The 23600-nt window shown below is 38.7% G+C and overlaps 1 protein-coding gene across 2 annotated transcripts in view; it reads right to left on the reverse strand.

Moving 5' to 3' along the window:
* The window catches only part of NEBL (nebulette), a 349181-nt gene that overhangs the window by 162809 nt on the left and 162772 nt on the right, over nt 1-23600 (reverse strand). For both annotated transcript variants that reach the window (XM_057731780.1, XM_057731781.1), the window contains exon 4: nt 3027-3134. In XM_057731780.1, the coding sequence (XP_057587763.1) occupies nt 3027-3134 (108 nt within the window). The remainder of the gene's footprint in view (nt 1-3026; nt 3135-23600) is intronic.

Here is a 23600-nt window from a genome sequence, read left to right on the forward strand (position 1 = left end):
AAATGAGAAAATCCTACCAATTTCAACAATATCAATGGACCCTGAAGGCCTTATGCTAAGTGAAATAAGTCAGAGAGACTTATTGACACATACTGTACGATCTCACTTATATGTGTAATCTAAGAAACAAAGAAACAAAAAAGCCACACCAAACTCACAAGAAAAAAGATCAGTTTTGTGGTTACCAGAGGGGTGGAGGGAGAGAGAACTGGAGGAAGGTGGTCAAAAGGTACGAACTTCCAGTTATAAGATAAATACGTATTTGGAATGTAATATACTATATGATGACTGCTATATGATACACAGGAAAGTAGGTAAGAGAGTAGATCCTAAGAATTCTTGTCACAAGGAGAATTTTTTTTCTTTTCTTTTTATCATATCTATTTGAGATGATGATGTTAACTAAACCTACTGCGGTAATCATTTCACAATATATGTAAATCAAACCATCATGCTGTATGCCTTTAACTTATACACTGATGTATGTCAGTTATTTCTCAAAAAACCTGGGGGAAAAAGGAATAAATCCCTAACAGTAATATTATGAAATCTATATATGTATTTTTTACTGCTATCCAAATAGTAATATGCCTCATCATGGCTAAAAGAACAACTTCTAAGACTGCTTTTGGGGGGCGGGAGGGAGGTGGGATGAATTGGGAGATTGGGATGGACATGTATATACACTACTATGTATAAAATAGACAACTAATGAGAACCTACTGTACAGCACAGGGAGGAAAACAAAGACTGCTATGGTTGCTAACATCAAGACAGTGGCATAAATTTTTTTAAAAAGATGTTGTCTAAATTACATACTTCTAAATATCAGCACTGTCTACATTATAGGCTTAATCTAAATAGTATTTTGTATACACTACTACGTATATGATAAATATAGATTTATACATACCTGTGTTATACGGGTTTTTTGCATAATTAAGAATGGATCTGCAAACAGCCTCTGGTATTGAATAAAATGTATATTCCTGCTAATGATAAAGGTTGGTGAAATGATCAGTTCTTTTCTTATTAAATATGAATATTGACTTAATTTGAATATAAATTAAAAGGCTTACCTTTGAATCAACTGCAATCCTTAGGTTAGCTGTCACGTGGATGTCTTAAGTTGAAATGTTTAGTTCTTTTTGAAATAAATTTGTGATAGTTGAAGATTTATGATGTAACTTTGTTTTATGCAGCATTATTTTTATTTTTTTAAAATGATTCTCCAAAAATAATCCAAAAAAAGAAACATTACTGAATGTAACTGCCAGTGGGACATTTCTCTAACTTGCATTTTAAAAAACAAAAATAGGGTTTTGATTTAAGGAAAGAACGAAGGGGAAGAAAGATGATGGGTGCAATCTTCAGTATTCACTCTGGGTTGTTCAGATGGGGTGGGTTGTTAGGATGGGGTAGAAAACCTAAGGCAAAAGCCATCATCCTTAAAATTCAACCCTTTCTCTTCAAAGCACAAAGTCCTTACTGAAATAAAATGTCCATTTAAAAAGCAAACAATGGATAAACCTTAGGAATACAGCAAAACAAAGTGTACCCTCTGCCTCCTCTCACTCCCTAAATAAATTTTTAAAATATCGAATAATTCAGTTTTTGAACTTTAGACACATGAAATTCTTTCTCAGATTATATCCTATGATTCTATCTGCAAATTGTTACTATATACATGTATATAATGATGATGGCCAATTACCAGTGAATTTAAAACAATCTGCTCACTAAAAATTTCCTAGAAATTAATGCTACATAACTTAAAACATCTGGACACAAATTTTGGTGACTGTACAAGTGACACAAAGACTTCTCGTGAAAAATGGTATGATTTGCATATTTGCTCATATTTTTATATCATGTACACAGCTGTTGATTTTCATTCATATTTCCTCTTGAACACCTAACAATGAACTAATTTTTTTCTGGAAAAAAAATTCATTTTGACACACCTCATATAATACTTTAGAAGAAACATAATTACCACTGTTAATAAGTACTCGGTTAACACTTTCTGGTCCCTAATGTGTTTTGAACTTCTGCTAGTCTCAATTTTCTTTTTCAAGAAAATGCTTTTGCAGAACAAGACGCAGCTTTCAAATCCCAAGCAATTTCATATGTAAATGTTTACTTCAAAGATTAGATGTAATATGCCATTAAAACAAATATGTAATTTAAAATATGAAATCTTAAATACACGCAACCAGCAAATATGAGATTTCTCCAGATACCTAACCTTATATGTATATTTTGTATGTTTTTCCACTGCAAAAAATTAACTGATAGGTTTTTATATTTACCTGTTCAAGTCCTATTTTGGAAAAATTCAAAAGCTGAGAATCATTCAAAATGAAATAAGATGCTAAATTACAATAACGTCTTTTAATAGCAATGACTATTATTTCTAAATACACAATTAATTTATTCAATTAAACTGATTTGCTAGATAAATCAGTTTAATAAATAAGTTTAAAATGTATTCAGAAATATACAGGCATATCTCAGAGATATTGCATGTTCGGTTCCAGACCAGCTCAATAAAGAAAATACCACAATAAAGCAAGTCCCATGAATTTTTTTGTTTCCCAGTGCATATAAAAGTTATGTTTACACTACACCATCATCTATTAAGCGTGAAACATCATTATGTCTAAAAAAACTATCTACCCTAATTAAAAAATACTTTATTGCTAAAAAATGCTAACCATAACCTGACAACACAGGGTTGCCACAAACCTTCTATTTGTAAAAAACACATTATCTGTGAAGTGCATAAAGCAAAACAGGATAAAAAGAGGTATGCCTGTAGTCACTGCTATTAAAGTGTTCGGCTTTTGATAACTGTGATGAAGTCAAAGGGAAGCAATTTAACAGGTGAACTTGGCGTGTTTTCTGAGGACACTGAGTACTGCTTGCATCCCATAGCAACAACAACACTTCCAAGTTGCCCGATTTCACTTTCTCACCAGAAATATGAGTTAGGCTATTGCATCACTGGACAAAAGGTCACCTACGTTACTGATTTGTTCCTGAGTCCTCTTCAGCCTCTGTAGTTCAGGAGTGTCTGTAACGATGCTGAAGCCCCTCCCTTTGCTTTCTTCAAAATCTCTTTTGTACTTGACCTAGCAGAAATAGAAGTGAAAAAAGAAAGGAAGAAAAAGAGAAGTAAACAAAAGAATCACAAATCCCACTCAGGATGGGCCGGCGGGGGGGAGCCATATAAGCTGCTAAAACTGGAAGCAGCTGTCTCTAGGAACAGCTGTATTAGCCTGTGGCACAGTGCATAGCTAGATGGCTTGGTTTGTGTCCCGGCAACCACCGTGTGACCTTAGGCAAGTTACTCAACTGCTCTGTGCCTTGGTGGTCTCACTGGTAAAATGGTGATAATAACAACACTATAATAACAACAGTAATTGTATTAAGTAATGCTATTTAATAGGTGGAGAGATAAGCTCAAACATCTTAACTCACATACCTAGCCCACAGGAAGCAAGCAAGTGCTCCATAATAGCTATTATCATCCACACTAATCGTTGTACTAAGACTGACAAAAATGTGTAACAAGAAAGCTAAACCTTCTGCTCCTATGGCTTGTCTCGTCCGTGACAAAGCATCATTTTGAGCCTGGACTGCACTACGGAGGAGGGAGACATACAAGATCATCAACAGCAGCCTTGTCCTAACAAAGTTTTCATTGTATTTCATCAGGCAAGGCATATGGAAATGATTATACAATGTTGTACTGCCAAATGCTGAATATGTAAATGCTTACGGAAACATTTATACAACAGGCCACACCTAGAGATTAGCAGGCTCCGAGCGCATGCCCTTGGCGCACTGTGTACTGAGGTACCTACATTTTCTTTGGTATTTAAACATATTTCTTTTCTAATTACAACCCAGGGAGGCTGAATTTTACAGTTTCCTTAGGGGACTAGAATAGCCAGTGCTTCATCTTACCAGGGCCCCATCTCCTATTATCAGCATTATGACAATAACTGTCACACCAGTTAAACAGCCTGCCTGTTAATGACGGAGACGGTTACATCACTTGGACTGTTCTTATTTCTTTAAGAGCCTAAATATCAAGAAATAAGGAAACATATTTTTGGTAACGTATAATCCCCATTTTCACATTCATAACTATTAGCTTCAAACTAAAACTTAATGATTAACGTTCAGGGTAGCTAATAAAAATATGATTCTAAGTGCTACTTTCTCTATACATTTGAAAAGTCTCCTTAGCTGGGCATGGAATGACTGTTTTTGTTGAGTCATGTTTGTATTTAAATACTCAGTTCTCTCAGGCATTACTGTCCTTGAGGCTACGAGAAGATTTCCTCTTACCTGAAGAGCTTAAAAGAAAAAAAAGAATCCCAGATGACAATAAATAAAAAGATAAAGATATTCCCATCACTTTTAGCCTAAGAACATCTAATTTTCTCTCCACATTTTCATTTAAATGTATAAAAGTACTAAAACCCTTACTTTAACTATTTCCATAAGTAAAAGGTCAAATAAACCGCATTATTTTTCTTCTACAGAAAATGCTGAATGAGATTGGCCTTCTAACCCTCAGTCTCCCAGCATGCGTGAAGATACACACGGGTACATTCTCAGCGGTTTATGCCTAACTAAGCAGGGAAGCCATTTAGCTTTGCTTGAAGTCAGCACTAGGGCGCAGAGCAATAAAATAATAAAAGTAAGAAAGATGGCAAGGTTATAACAGCAACAGGAATGAAGAAATAAGAAGAAAAATCTATAAGCCAAGTTCTAACACCCCTCACACCAGTTTCAGAGAAGGCACAATCACATATTCTTTTTGTAATTAGCTTAGGGTTTTTTTAATGGCAATTTCCCTTTTTAAAGGGAGGACTGAAAAGAAAAGCCATTAAATTTCAGTATCATAACTTTCGAGTTAATTACCTTTAAGAGACCTTTCCACACTCACAAGACGCATAAGAATCATCTGACTTGGACTTGCCTCATTAAGTGACTAGTTTTGAAGAGTATACAGTCACCTCCATAACTGGTTTGCAGAGTTCTAGAAGATGTTTAATCCTTTTTTAATGGAGTGATCCACAACCAAGCCTCATATACTCTCAGCACCAACTCAAGCACCAATCCACCCAGTAAATCTTTACTGCACACAGGGAGCCTTTGAGCCCTTAAGTCCCTCTCTTTTCCATACTCACAGCCACTTACATCCTATCTCTCTACTTAGATCTAATTTTAAATTATTATATCTGATGGTTTGCCAGGTATGCATCGTCTGATTCTAAGAGACAAGTGGATGTAAACATAAAAAGAGCTCAGAGGACAGAAGGAGGTAAGAGGATTTCTCTCTTCAATCTCATGTGTCTCCTTTGCCCTCATGACATGACCCCATCCAGCCAATGATGGGGGGCCCAGGAATCCACCCCCACACACAATCTGGTGTGTGTCCAAGAGTCCCAGATCTGGGACTTTGGTAGGAACTCTTGGGAAAGGGGTGCTCTTTCTCCATGGTCTGGCTAGTTTAGTAGGCTCTAAAACTGAAGCTGCTGGCCATCACCTGGCCACCACCCAATGATGATGAAGCCAACACGGAGGCAAGCAAAGCATCACTCAAGCACCTGGATCTAACTCTTCCTAAAGCCAGAACCACCAGGCTTACCAGTCAAGTGAGCTAATATCTCTCCTCTCAATAACCAAAAGAATTCTGATTAATACACCTACAAGGTATGCACATGTACAAACAAGGTTCTCAGAAATATTAACATGTGAATTTCTCCTCGTTTGCTTCTATGCTCTGGTTCTTTCTGTTTGTGACCCAAGATTTAAGAGTTTATAAAAATAGGGGATTGTATCAGGGAAAAAGCACTGCTTTAGTGGACAAGAGCCTAGATTTCACATCCCATCCCTGTCAACTTGCCAGCCACCTCACAGGTCTCCTAGCTTCTCTGAGGCAAAGTTTCCTCATTTCTAAGTAGAGATTCTGGTAACTTCTTAACTAACAAGGCGCATGGACGGGATGAGATAAACCACAGGGGAGAACTTTAGAAAGTGTCAGGCGTGGTGCACACGCCCAGCACTCTTAGCATCGTAATGGTTTTCTTTGACTTGAAAGAATTCCCCAATGTTTGTCCCGGGACGTCAAAAAGAAAAATCCTAGAACAATCAGACAGGTCATGGTTAACAAAGCAAAATATATCAAATTAAGGATCGGCTAGGGGACTTCCCTGGTGGTGCAGTGGATAAGACTCTGTGCTCCCAATGCAGGGGGCCCAGGTTCGATCCCTGGTTAGAGAACTAGATCCCCACGTGCACACTGCAACTAAGAGCTTCCATGCCAAAACTAAGGAGCCCACGTGCCACAACTAAGGGCCCCTGGAGCCACAACTAAGGAGCCCACGAGCTACATCTAAGGAGCCCACCTGCTGCACCTAAGACCCAGCACCACCAAATAAATTAAAAAAAAATTTTTTTAAAGAATCAGCTGTTAGTTTACATTTACAAATTTTACTAAAGTTATTCTAGGATAGACACATTTTTTGTTGGATTTATGTGAATAATCAGACCTCTACAAAACACCTTTGGATGTGTCATCCGGTGACCACGCAGGTGGAGATGAGTCCTGAACCCCCTCTGTGCAGGTGCTGGGTGACAATGTGTCTCCACCAAGAGGCACACTGCAGGCTGTGCAAATCCAGAAGAGTACTCTCATATGGCTACTCGGGGTTCCCTGTTACTGACACAATGCTTCCTACCCTCAGCCCAATGCATTTACTCATTAAAGCTCAGAGCCAGTGGTGCTGCTCAGTGAGCTGGACTGGCCCTCCCCCCAGTCCCAAGCCTCACAGCTTTACACCTGCCTATTAGCGCAGCTATCACCCTGAACTGCAATTACAGTGGAGTCACAGTCCCCCACTCTTGCACACGTGGAACTCAGGGACAAGGGCAAAGTCTTGTTGAGCTTTGCGATCCAAGAACATAGCACAGCACCTGGCCCGTGGGAGTTGATTAATAAATGATTAAGAAAGGGAAGAAGTGAGGGAGTAGAGGAGAGAGAAAGAAGGGGAGTAGAAGCAGACAACAGGAGTGTGGCCCAGATCCAGAGGTAAGAGAGGAACCTCCTATTCAAATGGTTCCCTTTGGCTGAAGAAGGGGAAGAGCTGGGAGATTAAGCTAAGAAACACACATCTAGATCAGATTTGGAAAGAAACTGCTGGCCATAGTGCACTCCATTTGGGCTGATATAACAAAAAGCCATTGACTGGGTGGCTTATAAACAACTAAAATTTATTCCTCACAGTTCTTGAGATCTGATCTGAAAAATTCAAGATCAAGGCACAAGCAGATTTGGTGTCTGGTGAGAGCCTGCTTCCTGGTTCATAGATGGCCATCTTCTCACTGTAACCTCGCATGCACGAAGGGATGAAGGAGCTCTCTGGGGTCTCTTTTATAAGGGCACCAGTCCCGTTTATGAGGGCTCCACCCTCATGACCTAATTACCTCCCAAAGGCCCCACCTCCTAATACCATCACACTGGGGATTAGGTTTAAACACATGAACTTTGGAAGGATACAAACATGCAGGCCATTGGAATGCTCTTATATATCAACTTAACATTCACTCAACAAGTATTCACTAAGCCTCATATAAGCTGCTCTTAGAAACTCCTGCCTGTCTCCACCAAAAATGCCTTTTCTTCCCTATGCTTCAGCATCGGATATAAAATTATCACCTCTGGTCTCCTGTCCTCCATCCTGTTAAGTATTTTACGATGATTCTACAAATAACAAAGGCAAATTATTCTAGGAATGTCATTCTTTGGAATCTCCTCCTCAAATATTCACCTACTGAATCCTTTGTTCATTCAACAAATACTCATTGAGCACCTACGACAAGCCAGGTACTGTTCCAGCGGTGGGAACAGTACAGCAAAGAAAACAGTCAATGACCTCTGCCTCCTGGAGTTTACATTACAGCTTACAGAGAAAGAAAAAGCCATGAGATTTATATAAGCTGAATAAATGGTATGTCAGTGGTAAGTGCTAAGACAAAAATAAAGCAAGTAAGATGAGAAGGGTCAGGAACGATGCCCTTTTAAGTAGGGTGGTTACGGAAGGCCTCAGTGAGAAACTGACCTTGAAGTAAGACCAGAAGGAGGTGAGGCCTGTAAGCAGAGCAGCAACACGCTGGACTCCTGCTCTAACAGGTACTTTCTGGCCACTGTATTAACCCACTGGAGTGAGCAAAACAGAAGCAGGAGACCACTAAGAAGGCAGGCAATTTTGGTCCTCCCTCCCCAGTGATCCACTATTAGAGAACGTCCCAGGAGCACACAAGACAGAGAGAGTTCTTGGGCCCCGCCTGAGACTCTGGACTCCCCAGGAGACCCAGCCATGTGAGCTACGTCTCTTGTCAGAAAAGGGCAGAAAGGACACAGGAGAAGGGAGTACAGAATCAAGACACCGCTGTGAGTTCAGAAAGAGGACACGCTGTACCTGGAAGGCAGTGCCGCCTCAGTTTCCTGTAGGCTCATCCCTTCAACACTAAATAGAGGCGTTCTGAAAACGCACTCAAACTCAAATGCAAGAAATATACACAATGGGCAATTTGATTTGCCATATTTTTCTTCACAAGTAACTTAATAATATATTTCAAATACTGAATGCTACCTAATATTGACACGCTACATACACATGTAAATGCACGTGTACACACACATACACACACATTTATCTTCCTGTATTAGAGATCAGAACCCTAAATCAAGAATCAAAAGACCTGAACTTAAACCCTAATTCTGTCCTGTGATCTTAATTTGTTCAGTTTCTCTAACACTCCATATCCTCTGCTATAAATTGGGGGAAAAAAAAAAGGCAACATGATACACAATGTTTGGAGGGTTAACATAAATAACATGGAAACATCAAGCAGCGACATGACCTTACTAGGTCATTAGCAAATATTAGTTTCCTTCTTCTTACTAAATTTCAAAAATGACCTTCATTGCTTAACTATGATCATTTCTGCCAATGTGTGCGTGCTCAGTGATATTTTGTGTTTGGAGTCATCAGCAAGTTAACACTCACAAGTTCAGACAGAGAAAGAGCCTAGAGACCAGGCTGGTTCTGGTCAAGCTTAAGAAAAAGGCTCACAATGACTGAAATGGAAAACTTAAAAATCAAAATAGGGAACAGAGCTGCCAATTGAATTATTTGCTAATTCTGAGATATAAATTCCCTCCCCCAATGCTGCAAGTACCATTACTATTATAACAATGTAAATAAATGAAGACAATGACAACGACTAATGAGAAAGGCCATTCTTGGGCAGAAAGCCATTTCTGATGGAAAAAAAAAGCCAAGTGCACCAGAGACTGGTAAATTGTTGAAAGATGAACTAAAAGGAGATTAAGTGAGATCAAAGATGGGCACATCCTATAGTTCAGCAGCTCCACCCCCGAGTATGTTTCTCTAAAGGAACCTTTGCCCATGCCTATCTGGGGACGTAGGCCAACATGTGCGTAATAACATTTGTATTATTCAAAAAATTGCAAACAATCTAAATATCTGCAGGAGATGAATAAATTATTGTATATTCATAAAATATAATACTACCCAGGAGTGCAAATAAATGAACTACAGCTACACGGACCCATACGGCTGAATCTCAGAAACATTTCGTTTTAAGGAGAAAAAAGCAAGGAATACATACATATGGTGGTAAATAAATGAGGGAAAAGGGACTTGATAAGAATAACATCGAGGAGAGTTGTGAGAAGACCTGCTTAGGGAAGGATGCCGGGGAGCTTCATGGTTCACGGTGATGTTCAAGCTCTTCAGCTGGAAGGTAGCTGAAGAGCTTGAACATGCGACCCTTTTATCACCAAGCTATAAAACTTACACGTATGCTCCATATATTCTTTTGCATTGATTGAATCTTTTACAATAAGAAAATGAAAGCAGGGACAGGGACTTCAAAGAAAGCAGGCACAGGGACTTCCCTGGTGGTCCAGTGGCTAAGGCTCTGTACTCTCAACGTAGGGAGCGTGGGTTGGATCCCTGGTCAGGGAACTAGATCCCGCATGCCGCAACTAAAAGATCCTGCACTTGGTGATGTAGATCCCACCTGCCGCAACGAAGACCTGGCGCAACTAACTAGCTAACTAACAAGCAAGCAAACAGGGACAAAGTTTTAAAACCCCGGATGGGGAAGCTGAGGTACCAGAGGTTAAAGAAAAATCATGAGCAAGAGAACAGAAAAAGAATCTCAGGGCCAGGAATTCAGTTGATGCTTTCAGTCAGCTTAAAGACAAAAGTTGGGTTTTCCATGAAGTGGCAAGTGACCTAAGCAGTGGCCATCAGAGGCAGAAAGTTAAATCAGTCCCTCTAAGTTTCTTCATCTTAATGAAGCTGTTTCACTATGCTGGCAAATACTGAAATGAGGCAAAAAGGCAGGAAAAGAGAAATCGAGAGAGGATGAAAGCAATTCCAAACGTGGATTAATGAGCGAGAGGAGCAGTACAAGAGGATTCGTGACAAATCACAATAGACCAGAGGGCTGAGAAGAATCCAGGGGCAGAAGAGGAAGCAAAAAAGAACATTATTTAGCCTTAAAGCAGCTTACCTTGTCCGATTACGTTTAACGGAAGCCTAAAATCTACAAGCATGTTCATTACTGATTCATGTTATTTGGCTCTTTATGTCACAGATTTTAAAGCCTCCATCTGATACTATAAAATCAATGACCAATTTTATGATCGTTCATGACATGATGGATACTTTACCTTTCTTCCAGGGGAGATTGGGAGGGTCGTGTCATTTTTAAACTACACGCAGAATTCTTAGTTTGATCTGCAAAATTCAGCAGTCAATTATGTACCATCTTGTATAGTTCAGTAGATTTCAAAGTACTGGAGAATGTGTACCATATGCTTCTTTCTATCTCATCGCATTTTGCTTGGTGCTAAGCATATATTAAGAGCTTAATAACTATTTCATGATTGATTACTATCGAGTTTTGCATTTTTAATGTCTAAAATGCAGAAAATTGGCTAATTTCACAATGCTAGATGGGAATTAAACAACTACAAAGGAAAATCTGATTAAGGGCTTTCTTTTTAAGGTGAAGTTAATTTTAACAAATGTTAAGTCAAATAAGCTCGAAAGTGAATTTGCTTTTTTATAAATTAATCTCCTAATTTGTAAATTTATGGTTAATTAAGTGAAATTAAAATTTTAATTACCTTTTTAAACATAATTAAAAGGCATTAAAATAATTTTCATAGATTTCTAAGCCTTCACTGTATTTGCAGAGGTACTTACTGAATATTTAGAGGTCTGTCAGTATTCTAGGTATGTTCACAATCCAACTTCATCAGTTTTGGAGTTCCTTTACTTTAAAAACATTGAAATCTAAATTTTATTCTAAATACTCTGAACACATAATATAAAGCACATCTTAATTTCTCAATAAGCTAAGAAAATTAAAAATCACCCCCAAGACACTAGTGGTTAACAGCTCAGGCTTAGGATTTTGACAAACTCATCTTAGACCCTAGCTCCACCTCTTAATAGCTGTGTGACCTTAAGCAGGTTACTTAATCTCTCTGAGCCTCAGTTTTCCCAGGTACAAAATAAGCATAATTGTAGTACAACACTGACAGCGCTTCTGTGAGAATTAAACGAGATGACAACGATCATGCCTGCCACCTATTAACTTTCTACTACATCCCAGGCACTGACCGAGTGGTTTGTACACCATGTGAGCAGAGCCAGGGTGGGAAGGCCAGCAGGTATTATGTAAGGAGTGCTCAGAACAAAAGTCCCATAAGCATGTGTTAACTTACAGTACCTAAACATCCCCTAAACACCTAGAGAACGCTTCCTACCGCACGGGCCAGGCACCATGCCACCTGTACCTGGGAGCTCCTTCAGTCAAATTTTTAAGATGAAAAGAGAATATGAATAAATAAAAGAAATAGAAATTTAAATATGCTTTACTTATATTATCTTCATATAAATCCTAGCAGGTGCACAATTTAGTGCTCATTTTTATCGATGAAGGAAGGGAGTTTGAGGAGGTGACAGAGTTAACAGGAGACAGAAGTCTCTCTCTGGCATCTCTCCAGACGTTATCTTTCAATTCATCAGACAATGAAAAAAATGCCAAAATGAAAAAATCTAACTGAACACATATACGGTATAAACAGTGTCCCATAAATAAGCAGAGAGGAAAGTGGAAGCAGTTGAATATTCTTGGTGGAGGATGCCAGGAGATTTGCATAAATTAAATTTTAGCCAATTCATTATCTGTAATGGAAGCTGCGTTGCCACAAAAGGGACAAACATTATCACCCAAAGTAAAGTTGATCATAGCCCATGCTTTTCACCCAAAATGTGCTTTCAGGTCTTTCTGGTGAAGGAAACAACTGTTTAAATTTTCTACTAGTAAGGATCAGGCCAGGGGAGAGAAGGCCATTGCCAAAATCGTGGTATAGGCACACCTTGGAGATACTGTGGGTTCAGTTCCAGACCACTGCTATGAAGCAAAGATCTCAGTAAAGCGAGTCCCATGAATTTTTTGGTTTCCCAGTGCATATAAAAGTTATGTTCACACTACACTGTAGGCTATCAAATGTGCAACAGCGTTATGTCTAAGAAAACAATGTACGTACTTTAAAAATAATTTATTACTAGAAAATGCTAACCATCATCAGAGCCTTCAGTGAGTGGTAATAGTAACATCAAGGACCACCAATCACATATCATCATAACAAATGTAATAATGAAAATGTTTGAAATATTGTGAGAGTTACCAAAACGTGACACAGAGACATGAAGTAGGCAAATGCTGTCGGGAAAATGGTGCCAACACACTTGCTTGACACGGGGTTGCCGCAAACCTTCAATTTATAAAAAAACACAGTATCTGCAAAGTGTAGTAAAGCAAAGCACAATAAAACGACGTATGCCTGTACTGATGAAACTATTGATTCAAAACAAAAACTCATATCTTTGCTGATGAAGAAAACTGGTGCCTAAAATATACACACATAATGCATATTTCACCAAGAATCTCACAATAGAAAAATGTAACTAATCCACCGAATTCTACCTGTGAGTTATAAATTACTCTGGGGAGAACATCAAGTATTTGGTGATGATGATTAACTTTTCCAGGAAACTAAAGTACCATCCAATTAACTACTCAGGTACTAAAGAAGCAAAAAACAATTAATATTCTAATATCTGATTTAGTCCTGAAGAGTAATTGACTCATAGAGCCTGGCTCTTGCTGATTTATGTTGCCATGTTACTTTTTAAATAACATATAATAATTCAGACAACTTATGAATTTTGATTTCTGGACACATGTTCCCTTCACTATTAATTCCTTAGAGAGAGCCAGCCTCATCCCATTACATGATTATGCTTTTTAAACATAAACAGCCTAATTCACACACAGAGTAGACTATTATTCAAATTATTTTGAACCACGCAAGGTTAAATTAAGGAGAGGATAAGAAGTTACAACAGGAAACATTCCTGTGTGCATATTCTGAATTATAAAGTGTCAGAAAATGGGTAATTTCCGTTAGGGTAAAGCTAATTAGCAAATCAGTCATTCAGAAAAGAAAGCTACATTCAAACTACAGTAAAGAAATAAGGATAAAATCAAGAATCAAGCAAAATGTAAACAAACAGAGCTGAACTAACACAAAACAGTCATGAAAGTGAAAATAACCTGTTCTTAATCTCAGAGTCACAGCTGACGAAAGTGACAGATGATCCCCCCCTTTTCTTACATACGCCTGCTTCCTAACAGATTGATAATGTCATTAAAGTTGGCCCTAACTACCCTCCTACACCTGCAATGGCATTATCCGTCAGGCAACATCGACTGTTTTTCTGTAAGAAAACATGTTTCTTCCACTTCTATGAAACTGGGGGGGGAAAGGAAAATAAAAACTATACCACAGCAAAAACAAAGGAAAAAAAGAATGCAAAGGAAGAATAAATCTAAATACATTATACACTTAACATGCACACAAATGACACTGAGAAGAGCTTCCACAATAGACAGTTCTTGCCACCCAGAAAAACCCATGGATCTCAGCAAGGCTTTCTAGTCAAAAAAAAAAAATTATTTTTAAGATTAAATCCTTAATACAAAATTTTATTTAAAATATAAAATTCTTAGAAATGTTTACAGGTTATTAACATACTGATACTACAACTAGAAACATAGTCCTAATTCAGGTCTTCCACAGAGAAGACACTGTGCAATATAAATACACCAGCAGTGCTGAAGAACAAAGTGAAGAATTCTGGCTTCTAATGCTTCTTAGTTAAGAGCGAGAGCTTCACACTGATTACAGGTGTTAGTTTTGAGAAATGCTGGCTTGTTGCCTCCCTGCTCTGTAATAGCAGCTATGATTTATTAAAGAGCTACAAGGTATCAGACATTATACTAGGCATTTGACAGACTATCCTGCTTAATCTTCAAAATCACTGTAAAAGAGATGTCTATTCACCATTGTTTACATCTGAGAAATGTAATGGAGAGGACTACTGCTCGGTCCACCCACAACCTCCTTCTTCTAGTAAGGGTCCCGGGACTCAGCCACCCAATGCAGGTCTTCTCAAGAGCTGTCGTTTCCCTATAGGACACACTTCTTTAACCAACCGAGCATCATCCCAAAGGCAGTCAGTCATCTGGCTTAAGCTAGTCCAAGTCTAGATGTTGAGGGGGTTTGGGAATTGGGATCCAAAATATAGAATGAGTCTCTCCCTCTGGCAAGTAAACTCTACCATATAAAACTTTGAAACTATCGAACAGGCTTGCCACCACCAGAAGCCAGAGATTCAGGTGCACCCCATCTGCCAAAAAGAGAGTCCTAGCCTGGTGGCATTTGAGACCTAATCCACACTGTTCCTGAAGCTCAGACAGACACATTCCTGCCCATGGATTTGTGTACCTGAATATTCTCAAAAGAAATTGTCAGGCTTCCCTGGTGGCTCAGTGGTTAAGAATCCACCTGCCAATCCAGGGGACACATGCCGCAGAGCTACTAAGTCCATGTGCCACAATTATAGAGCCTTTGCTCTAGAGCCTGAGAGCCACAACTTTTGAGTCCACATGCCACAACTACTGAAACCCATGCACCCAGAGCCTGTGCTCCACAACAAGAAAAGCCAGCGCAATGAGAAGCTCACTCACCGCAACAAAGTATAGCCCCTGTTTTCCACAACTAGAGAAAGCCTGTGCACAGCAACGAAGACCCAACACAGCCAATTAATTAATTTTAAAAAAACTTATCATTTTGTCCAAGTGAATAAGAGTTGGGTTTTCCATCTCTTGCAGCCCAGAATCCCAACTAATACAGGAAACTGTGACAGCGATTAAGACACAAGCCTAGCATCACCTTCTGGTGAGCAGTAGAGTCAGGATTCAAACCCACATTGGCCATCCTGAAATCCTTTGCCCTATCCACCCTATCATGCCATGAGATGGTAATTCAAACACTTTGTAAACTTCAAAGGCCTTCCCTTAGATTTAAATGTAATTTTGATGAAAATAACCACTGTTTCTTTAAAAAGACTAGATTTTAAACAGCAATGTAAATATCTTAATTTTTAATTTGTCTCACCTGTTACATATATTAGCCGGTACTGGATCTTTAATGGTTACAAACACTACCAGTTAGATGTTCAGTACCTCTTCATCAAATGAGTGATTAAAAAACTAAGGTAACCACTTTGAACTGAAACTTTAACATGATTGCTTTCTTAAGCATCAACTGACAAAGGTTTGTAGATGATTCAATATTTTCACTTTTAAATTCACTTTGATTTCCAACATGAAAAAATAGATATTAAGTAAATTCAAGAAAATCCCAAAGTTTAACTTTAACATTATAATTAGAAAAATTACTACGTCTGCACATCGATTAATATATTATCTTGCTTATATTCCTATGAAGTTTCATAATTCAGTGTAATTTCATCTTCCTATAGGTAAAATTCTATTCTTCCCTTGCTGACCTAAAAGTCTCCTCTTTGGTCTGAAAACACTAATGGAATTTGGGTGAGTCCATTTCCCAAAAGGACAAAGGGTCTTTCTTTTCCCTCCAGAATAAACACCTCAAGAAGAAATAGTATTTCTTCTCTCTGCAATGTGGAAATAAAGATGAACTGGGTTTTATAGTTACAAAGAGAAAGAAAGAAAAAATGTAAATGGAAGCAAGCGGCCAGTTTGAGTTGACATGGATAAGCGTTTTAATGTCTCTTAATAATTCTAATTTTGGAATGTTGTTCTGCCTGAACCCATGAACGTCTCACTTATACATTTCACAGTCCATGAGAGTACAGCTATTTGAGAAGCAGGAATAAGTTGGCATTGCCAGGGAGCCAGGTGGTTCCACTGTTTGGAAACCATCTGGTCTGAGTTTTCTCTTTGTCAGCACCATCAATACTTCAGTAGCAAGAGCTATTATAGGGACTGTGTGTGTTTCATTTCTTTAAATAAACTCAAACAGAACTACCCTGAATATAAATTCATTATTTCTTTGAATTGTGCTTGCAGAGTATAATGAAACCCTTGTCAAGATGAGTTACACTTGAATGCCTACATTCACTCCATAACTTCACAAATCCAAGCGGCAAAATACTGGAAGTATGCCTACAACCCCAGCAGCATCTCTCGGTCATGTTAACCTTTAAGGGGGTATCTACTGTCCAACGTACCACTGGCAAAATGGGGGATTTTCTGTCGAGGCAGATGCCAAGGCAAAGCTCCATATTCAATGTGGGCGGTAAAGAGATTTAGATATTGGGATTGCTCAGAGGTACAAGTTGTTTAATCAATGAAGAAAAAAACCAGAAAGGCTCTAAGAAACTTAAGCCTCTTAATCCTAGGCTCCAACAGACAATATGACAAATCAATGAGTAATACCCATCAATTCACTGCCTGGGCTGCAGAACACAGGATGACACATGTGCTGCAGGGCACTGGGTCCTTACCTCCACCTAAAAGAAAGCGGCATTGCTTACTAAAAATACCAGGCTCTCTATAATACACATATGTGAACAGACACTGGCATTAATAAACCTTGTCTTCTGAGACCTTAATCTCAGCTTCAGTCAAAGATAAAGTTTCCAGACCCAGATGTTTTTATCAGAATAACCAAAGTCAAATCTCCCTAAATGCCAGCATCTACCTTCCAACGGCAGGCCTCCGTTTCACTGCCCTTTAGATAGAAGCTGGAAGTCACCATGTCACATTCACTTAAGAAGGGACAAATTAAAGAGGTTAAAGTACTGACCTAGAGTTAAAAGAGAAAGAAAGTGAGGCCATAAGAGATTTTACTTTCTTCTCTCAGCAGGTCATCCTCATCCCCCTTCTTTGCACCAATGTTTGACTTGTCAAAATTGCTTTGCTGCATCTACACCTGACATCTAAATCATTTGACAGGCACATAACCTTATCAAATTTCTAGTTATAGTACAAATAGAGGTAACAAACCATATCCACTGAAATTGATAACAGCTCACACAAAGAACTGCAAGGCTGTGACTGGAGGAGAGGAGCGAGCCCCTACAGGTACCCTGGCCTGGGAGCCCACAGGAAGAGGAGGAGGAGGAGCCAGAGCCAGATAAAGGCCAATTCCACCAAATCCAATCGCTGCTCCCATTCTTCTGCTGAGATTGAAGCAACCAAAAGGCCCCTCACCGGGGGTGAAAAAAATTGCGGAATGAGTGGTGTTTCTCCATTCCAACTGGCATTTTAACTTAAAAGGCAAATGGAACAAAATAATCAGAATGGTAGAAAGGCCCTTGCCAACCACCATTTGCCCTAATACGCTGTCAGGTTGTTAGGTACCATTTCTTAATTCAGGAGTGCAATGCAAGGAATAACCAATACATCCCTGATTTTATCTGTAACTCAAGCCAAATGCTCATCTCTAGTATTTGCTCAGAAACAAACAGGGAAAAGAGTGTTTGCCAAAAAACAATAAAATATTTTGAGGTAATGTATTACATTAAAAAATTAATCTTAAATCATGGTATGAAACCAGAAAAGCCTTTTGAGAATCTGTTTGCTCCACTTAAATGTTCCAGGCTCCCAATATTTATGGAAAACACTGGAGAAGAAATTAAGGAAATAAATATGAAAATGTCACGGTATTAGCGAGACAATTCCCCCGTTAAAAGACAGACACTGAAATTAGATTTAAATTCACCCAACCATAAATATCCCAGCTTCCTAAACACCCCCCTGGTCTGAAACCTTTTAATTCCAGTCCAAGGAAGGGCTCATTCAGGACTGAATACTCTAACCAGAACACCAAATCTTTTCACTTTTCTAAATGAGGAAGATACAGCTCATCGGTATCAGATTATTTGATCTGTGAGTCTACCCTATTCAGGACATTTCTAGGTGAAATTAACAAGTTGCTTTCCAGGTCTCCAGTTTTCTCTCATTTCTTTTCCTTCACCTCATCCCACCCAACTCCCAGCCTCAAATGCTGATGATTTTCTCTCCTCAGTATCCCAAATGCAACCCACTTTTCTCCATCCCCTTTACCACCAGTTCCAAGCCACCACCATCACTCACTTGAATGACTGCAGTCCCCTCCTACTAATCCCTCTGCGTGTAGTCCTGTCTCTACAATCTGCATCCAAATGAGTTTTCGAAGCTGCAAACCTGGGAGCCCCCAGGTCTCCCCTCATTGGTTCCACTTCTTGCCGCAGAAGTCATTGGTTCCCCAACAACCCAATATACCTAGATTATGGTTAGAGAATTATAATTATATATACACATATGTGCATATATATGCATGTGTGTATATATATAAACATTAAATGGTATTTTTGGGTAGGAACATACATCCACCTTTTTAAAAAGAAATGAGGGGGACTTCCCTGGTGGCGCAGTGATTACGACTCTTTCTGTCAATGTAGAGGACACAGGTTCGATCCCTGGTCCAGGAAGATCCCACATGCCGCAGAGCAACTAAGCTCGTGCACCACAACTACTGAGCCCACATGCTGCAACTACTGAAGCCCATGTGCCTAGAGCCCATGCTCTGCAACAAGAGAAGCCCCCACTCGCCACAACTAGAGAAAAAGCCTGCACGCAGCAACAAAAACTCAACACAACCAAAAAAAAAAAAAAAAAAAAGAGGAAGATGAGCATGAAAACAATAAAAATGCATAAAATAATTAGATAAATTCTGAACAACTGAAATTTCTATGGAACACTGCATGCCTGGCATTGTCCATAGAGTGGCATGTGATGAACTTGACAAAAAAATGATGGCAATGTGAATATTCAGTAGGCAGTAACAGTCAATCCAAAATATATAGGATGTACTTGGATGTTTATTTAATATACGATTTTTCCCTTTTTTATGGAGATGCAAATGAAACTAAATCTTGATGTTTCTTATACGGGAAAACCTGGAGTCAAGCTATGAAACTATCATTCCTTTAGTGACATTTGAAAACCAAATACTGAAGGAAATTCAACAGAATTATTTTTTACCTGAAGAGAGAAAAGTTTTAGCTGGGATTAGACTTAAATTCACCCAACCACAAATACCCCACCTTCCTAAACAACCCCCTGGTCTGAAACCTTTAATCCCAGTCCCAGGAAAGGCGCCTCCAGGACTAAATATGCTAATCAGAACACCAAATCCTTTTACTTTTCTAAATGAAGAATAAACAGCTTATTCATATCAGATTACTGGACACAAATCTGACAACAAATTCAAGCAAGTAAATACAAAACTGCTAGAACATTCATTCTAGTTCATTTCAAACCATCATAAAAGGCTAAGCAAATAAAATCTCTGCTTTAGATATTATGTCAATTTATTTCTTAATATAGAAAATAATAGAGAAATGCCTTCAAAACTCTTAATGAAAATGATTTCACTCCACCACCCTTCCCCCCCAAAAAACTCATCAAAATTAGAATTATCTTTTACCTAAAGAGAGAAAACTTTTGAAGTAGTCTCAGCCAAACTATTGACCAAGTGTGATGGGTAGGATGATTCTAGACATGTAAGCACTCAAAATTTACCAACCACATACCTTTTCTCAGAAAACTACTGGAGGATGTGTTCTACCAAAATGAGGGAGTAAACCAAGAAAGAAAACATGGGATCCAAGAGTTAAAAAAAAAGGCAAAGGAAAACTCCAGGGTAATGGTGAAGGAAAATCCCAGGACAAAGCTATTCAACTGACCCAGAGAAAAAGCAGTCCAGATTAAAGTAGGGGACAAAAAGCTCCAGGAGGAATGTCTCAAGACAAAAAAATTACAGAATTGATAGATTACCTAATGCATGTAGATCTAATGAAAGGACTTTTAAAACTACCAGACTGTGGAGATAAAGCAGGTACGAAAGAAATCAGCGACTCAACCTGGTGTACCCCCCCCCCCCAAAAAAAATAAAGAGAAAAAAAAAAAGAAATCAGCAACTCTAGGAAAAAAGAAAAAAGGTTTTTAAGAAAGAAAGTATAATCATAGTACATTCATTGGCTCAGCCAGGAACAATATTTAAATAGTCCAAACACAGGCATACCTCATTTTATTGCCCTTTGCTTTACCGCATTTCATAGATACCACATTTTTACAAATTGGAGGTTTGTGGCAACCCTGCTTCAAGCAAGTCTATTGGCGCCATTTTTCCAACAATTATTTGTTCACTTTGTATTTCTGTGTCACATTTTGGTGATTCTTGCAATGTTTCAAACTTGTTCATAATTTTCATATTTACCATGGTGATCTGTGATCAGCGATCTTTGATATTATTATGACTTACCAAAGGCTCAGTGATGGTTAGCACTTTTTAGCAAAAAAAAAGTATTTCTTAATTAAAGCATACCTTGTTTTTTAGCCATAATGCTATTGCACACTTCAGCACAGTGTAAACATAACTTTTACATGCACGAGGAAACCAGAAATTCGTGTGACTCACTTTATTGCAATATTCATTTTATTGTGGCATCCAACCCACAACACCTCTGAGGTTTGCCTGTAAACAAAGGATACTGAATAACCAAGCAAATGTGACATGACCATATTGGGTGGATGGGGAGGGGTGGTTTAACAAAGAATAAATCTTCTTCTTCCATATCAAAAAGCCAATAGATAATATCTAAAAAATTTTCAAGCTTACAAATAGCCATATATAGAATAGACAGGTGCCAGAAAGAAGAACAAAGGCTTACAAGTGGCTGTCTTTGGCGAGAAGGAATTAGAGGTTGGAAGAGGTACAGAGGGGACTGCTGTATCTTATTATAATCATAAATTACATACTTTGAAACTCAGACAAAAATTTAAAATAAATACATGTGGCATTCAAAAAAATTTTAAAGGAGAAAGAAGCAACCATTCAGACATTCCATTGAAGCCTCTTACCACAATGAAATCCTATGGATCCCTCCAAATTTAACCACAGGTGATTTCATGTACTGTCTTACTACATGGGTACAAGCTCAAACCTCATGTGTCGCGAGGAGCAAGGGCTAGAGAACACATACCATTCAGAAAAATAGACTTATTGGTTCACGGACAAGTCCTACTGGAGAGACAGTCAGCCCAAAGAGGCTTCAAATACTAATACCAGCCCCCACCCAAAAGGCATTTTAATGTTAGCTTTATAGATAGAGAAAAATAGTTTATCTCACTCCCTTTCCAGTATTAGGAAATGAAAGATTCTATGACATTTAACAATAAATGCAAAATCACATAATGGTTACTTTATGAGTTGGAAAACACAAGGTATCACCTATATTGTGGTTGCTATTTGTTATTCTCTGACCACCCAGCATCCATCACCCCTTCTTTTGGTACAACACCTTTACTTTCTTTTGAGAACTTGGCTCTCCCCAGCTCTCTCCAAGGGTGGATTATGTGACCTGGAAGTGGCCAGTGTATTGCAGTCCCCTATCTCAGTGATTTGTTCAACCATGGACACAATATTCAATCAGGACCAGAGAGAAGCAGTGACATCGTTGGTGGGGGCCTCTCTTTCACTGAACTGGCACCTACAGAGATGCAGGCTGAAGGTATGGCAGCTGTCTCCCAGCCACACAGGTAAGCCAGCCTGAAAATGGAGTTGTCACAGAAGACACAGGATTGAGAGATGGAGAGAAACTAGACCCCGATGAAACCCTCTGAGCCCCTATAGGCAGCCCTGCCCTAAAAGCAGTTTTACCCCTGGGCTCTTTGGGCACCTGAGCCAACAATTCTAGTGCCAGGTGGGGCTGAGTTTTCTGGCACTTGCAACAATAACAACAACAGAAGTCCTAATTAATATGCTCATATACATTTTGTTAGCGGATAAAATTTCTAAAGGGGTTTTAGAGCCTTCCAGATTATTTTGTTTTCAGTATCATACCTTTTATCTGTTGGGCTAAGATTTAACACAGCTGTTTATGATCAAAGCTCAATTATACACACCAACAGAAAAGTGGTTCCAAGAATCCTGAACAGCAGATACCTGCAAATCATCTGCACGTGGTTTTGGAATCCATCGTGCAAAGAAACAAAAAATCATAAAACACTGTTTAAATATATATATTGTTAACAACTCCTCAGATGAGAGTCCCCTTACCCAACTGACTGTAGATAAGTATAGAACAGTTAAACTTGAGCAAGAATTCTGTATTTCAGAATTTGCTGTGATGTCACTATTTGAGATGCTGGTGAAAACCACACTTAAGCAGAGCAAACAATAATATAACAAAAAAAATATCATTTAAAACAATTTTCTGAAGAGGGGATAATTCTGCAAAGTGATTGAAAACACGATAACTGCGATTTAGCTGTGTACACCCACTATTTCTGTTGAAAGGTGTTTTCTCCATTATGCAGAATTCCTAGAAACCTAAGAACAGGACTGGCAAGCATCCCACTTATACTCTTTTGAATTACTCAGCACATTGTAAGTATTCGAAAGTTCTTACTATCTCCTCCCCACCCCCCCAAAAAATCTTTCCTATCTTTTGTTTTCTCTAGCCATGTTGATCTTTTATTCTTCAATCACAGTTTTGTTTAGAAACGCCCACATAAAGAAATAACAGATAAATTCTCATATCAGGACAATTATGTCTTAAGTAAATAAGAATGTCAAGTTTTACACGGATCTGAGCAGATCAACGATAAACTTAAAATGGTTCACAGTAAGATCTTACAATACTCACTGGAATGTTTTAACTATACAGTCATACTTGGGTATCTGAGGGGGACTGGTTCTAGGACCCCTCTAGGATACCAAAATCCAAAGATACTCAAGTCCCTTACGTTTGGCCCTCCATATCTGCGGATGCAAACCCACAGATATGTAGGGCCAACCATAATCTAATTTAAGTAAAGCATAAGGAAAATGCTAAGGCTGGAAGCTGATATCCTGGGTGGATAGGAACCCTGCTCCCTGGAAACAGGGCTGAGGGGAGTGGGTCAAGGAGGTGAAGGAACCTGGCTTCTAAACTTGGAGTTGAGCCTAACAAGCTACGTGACCTGAGCAGGCTCCCTGAGAATCCTATCTCTTCACTTGTAAAGTGAGAAAATTAAACCAGACTGGG

Source organism: Hippopotamus amphibius, chromosome 4 (genome assembly GCF_030028045.1).
Source record: "Hippopotamus amphibius kiboko isolate mHipAmp2 chromosome 4, mHipAmp2.hap2, whole genome shotgun sequence".
In the NCBI taxonomy this organism is placed as follows: Eukaryota; Metazoa; Chordata; class Mammalia; order Artiodactyla; family Hippopotamidae; genus Hippopotamus; species Hippopotamus amphibius.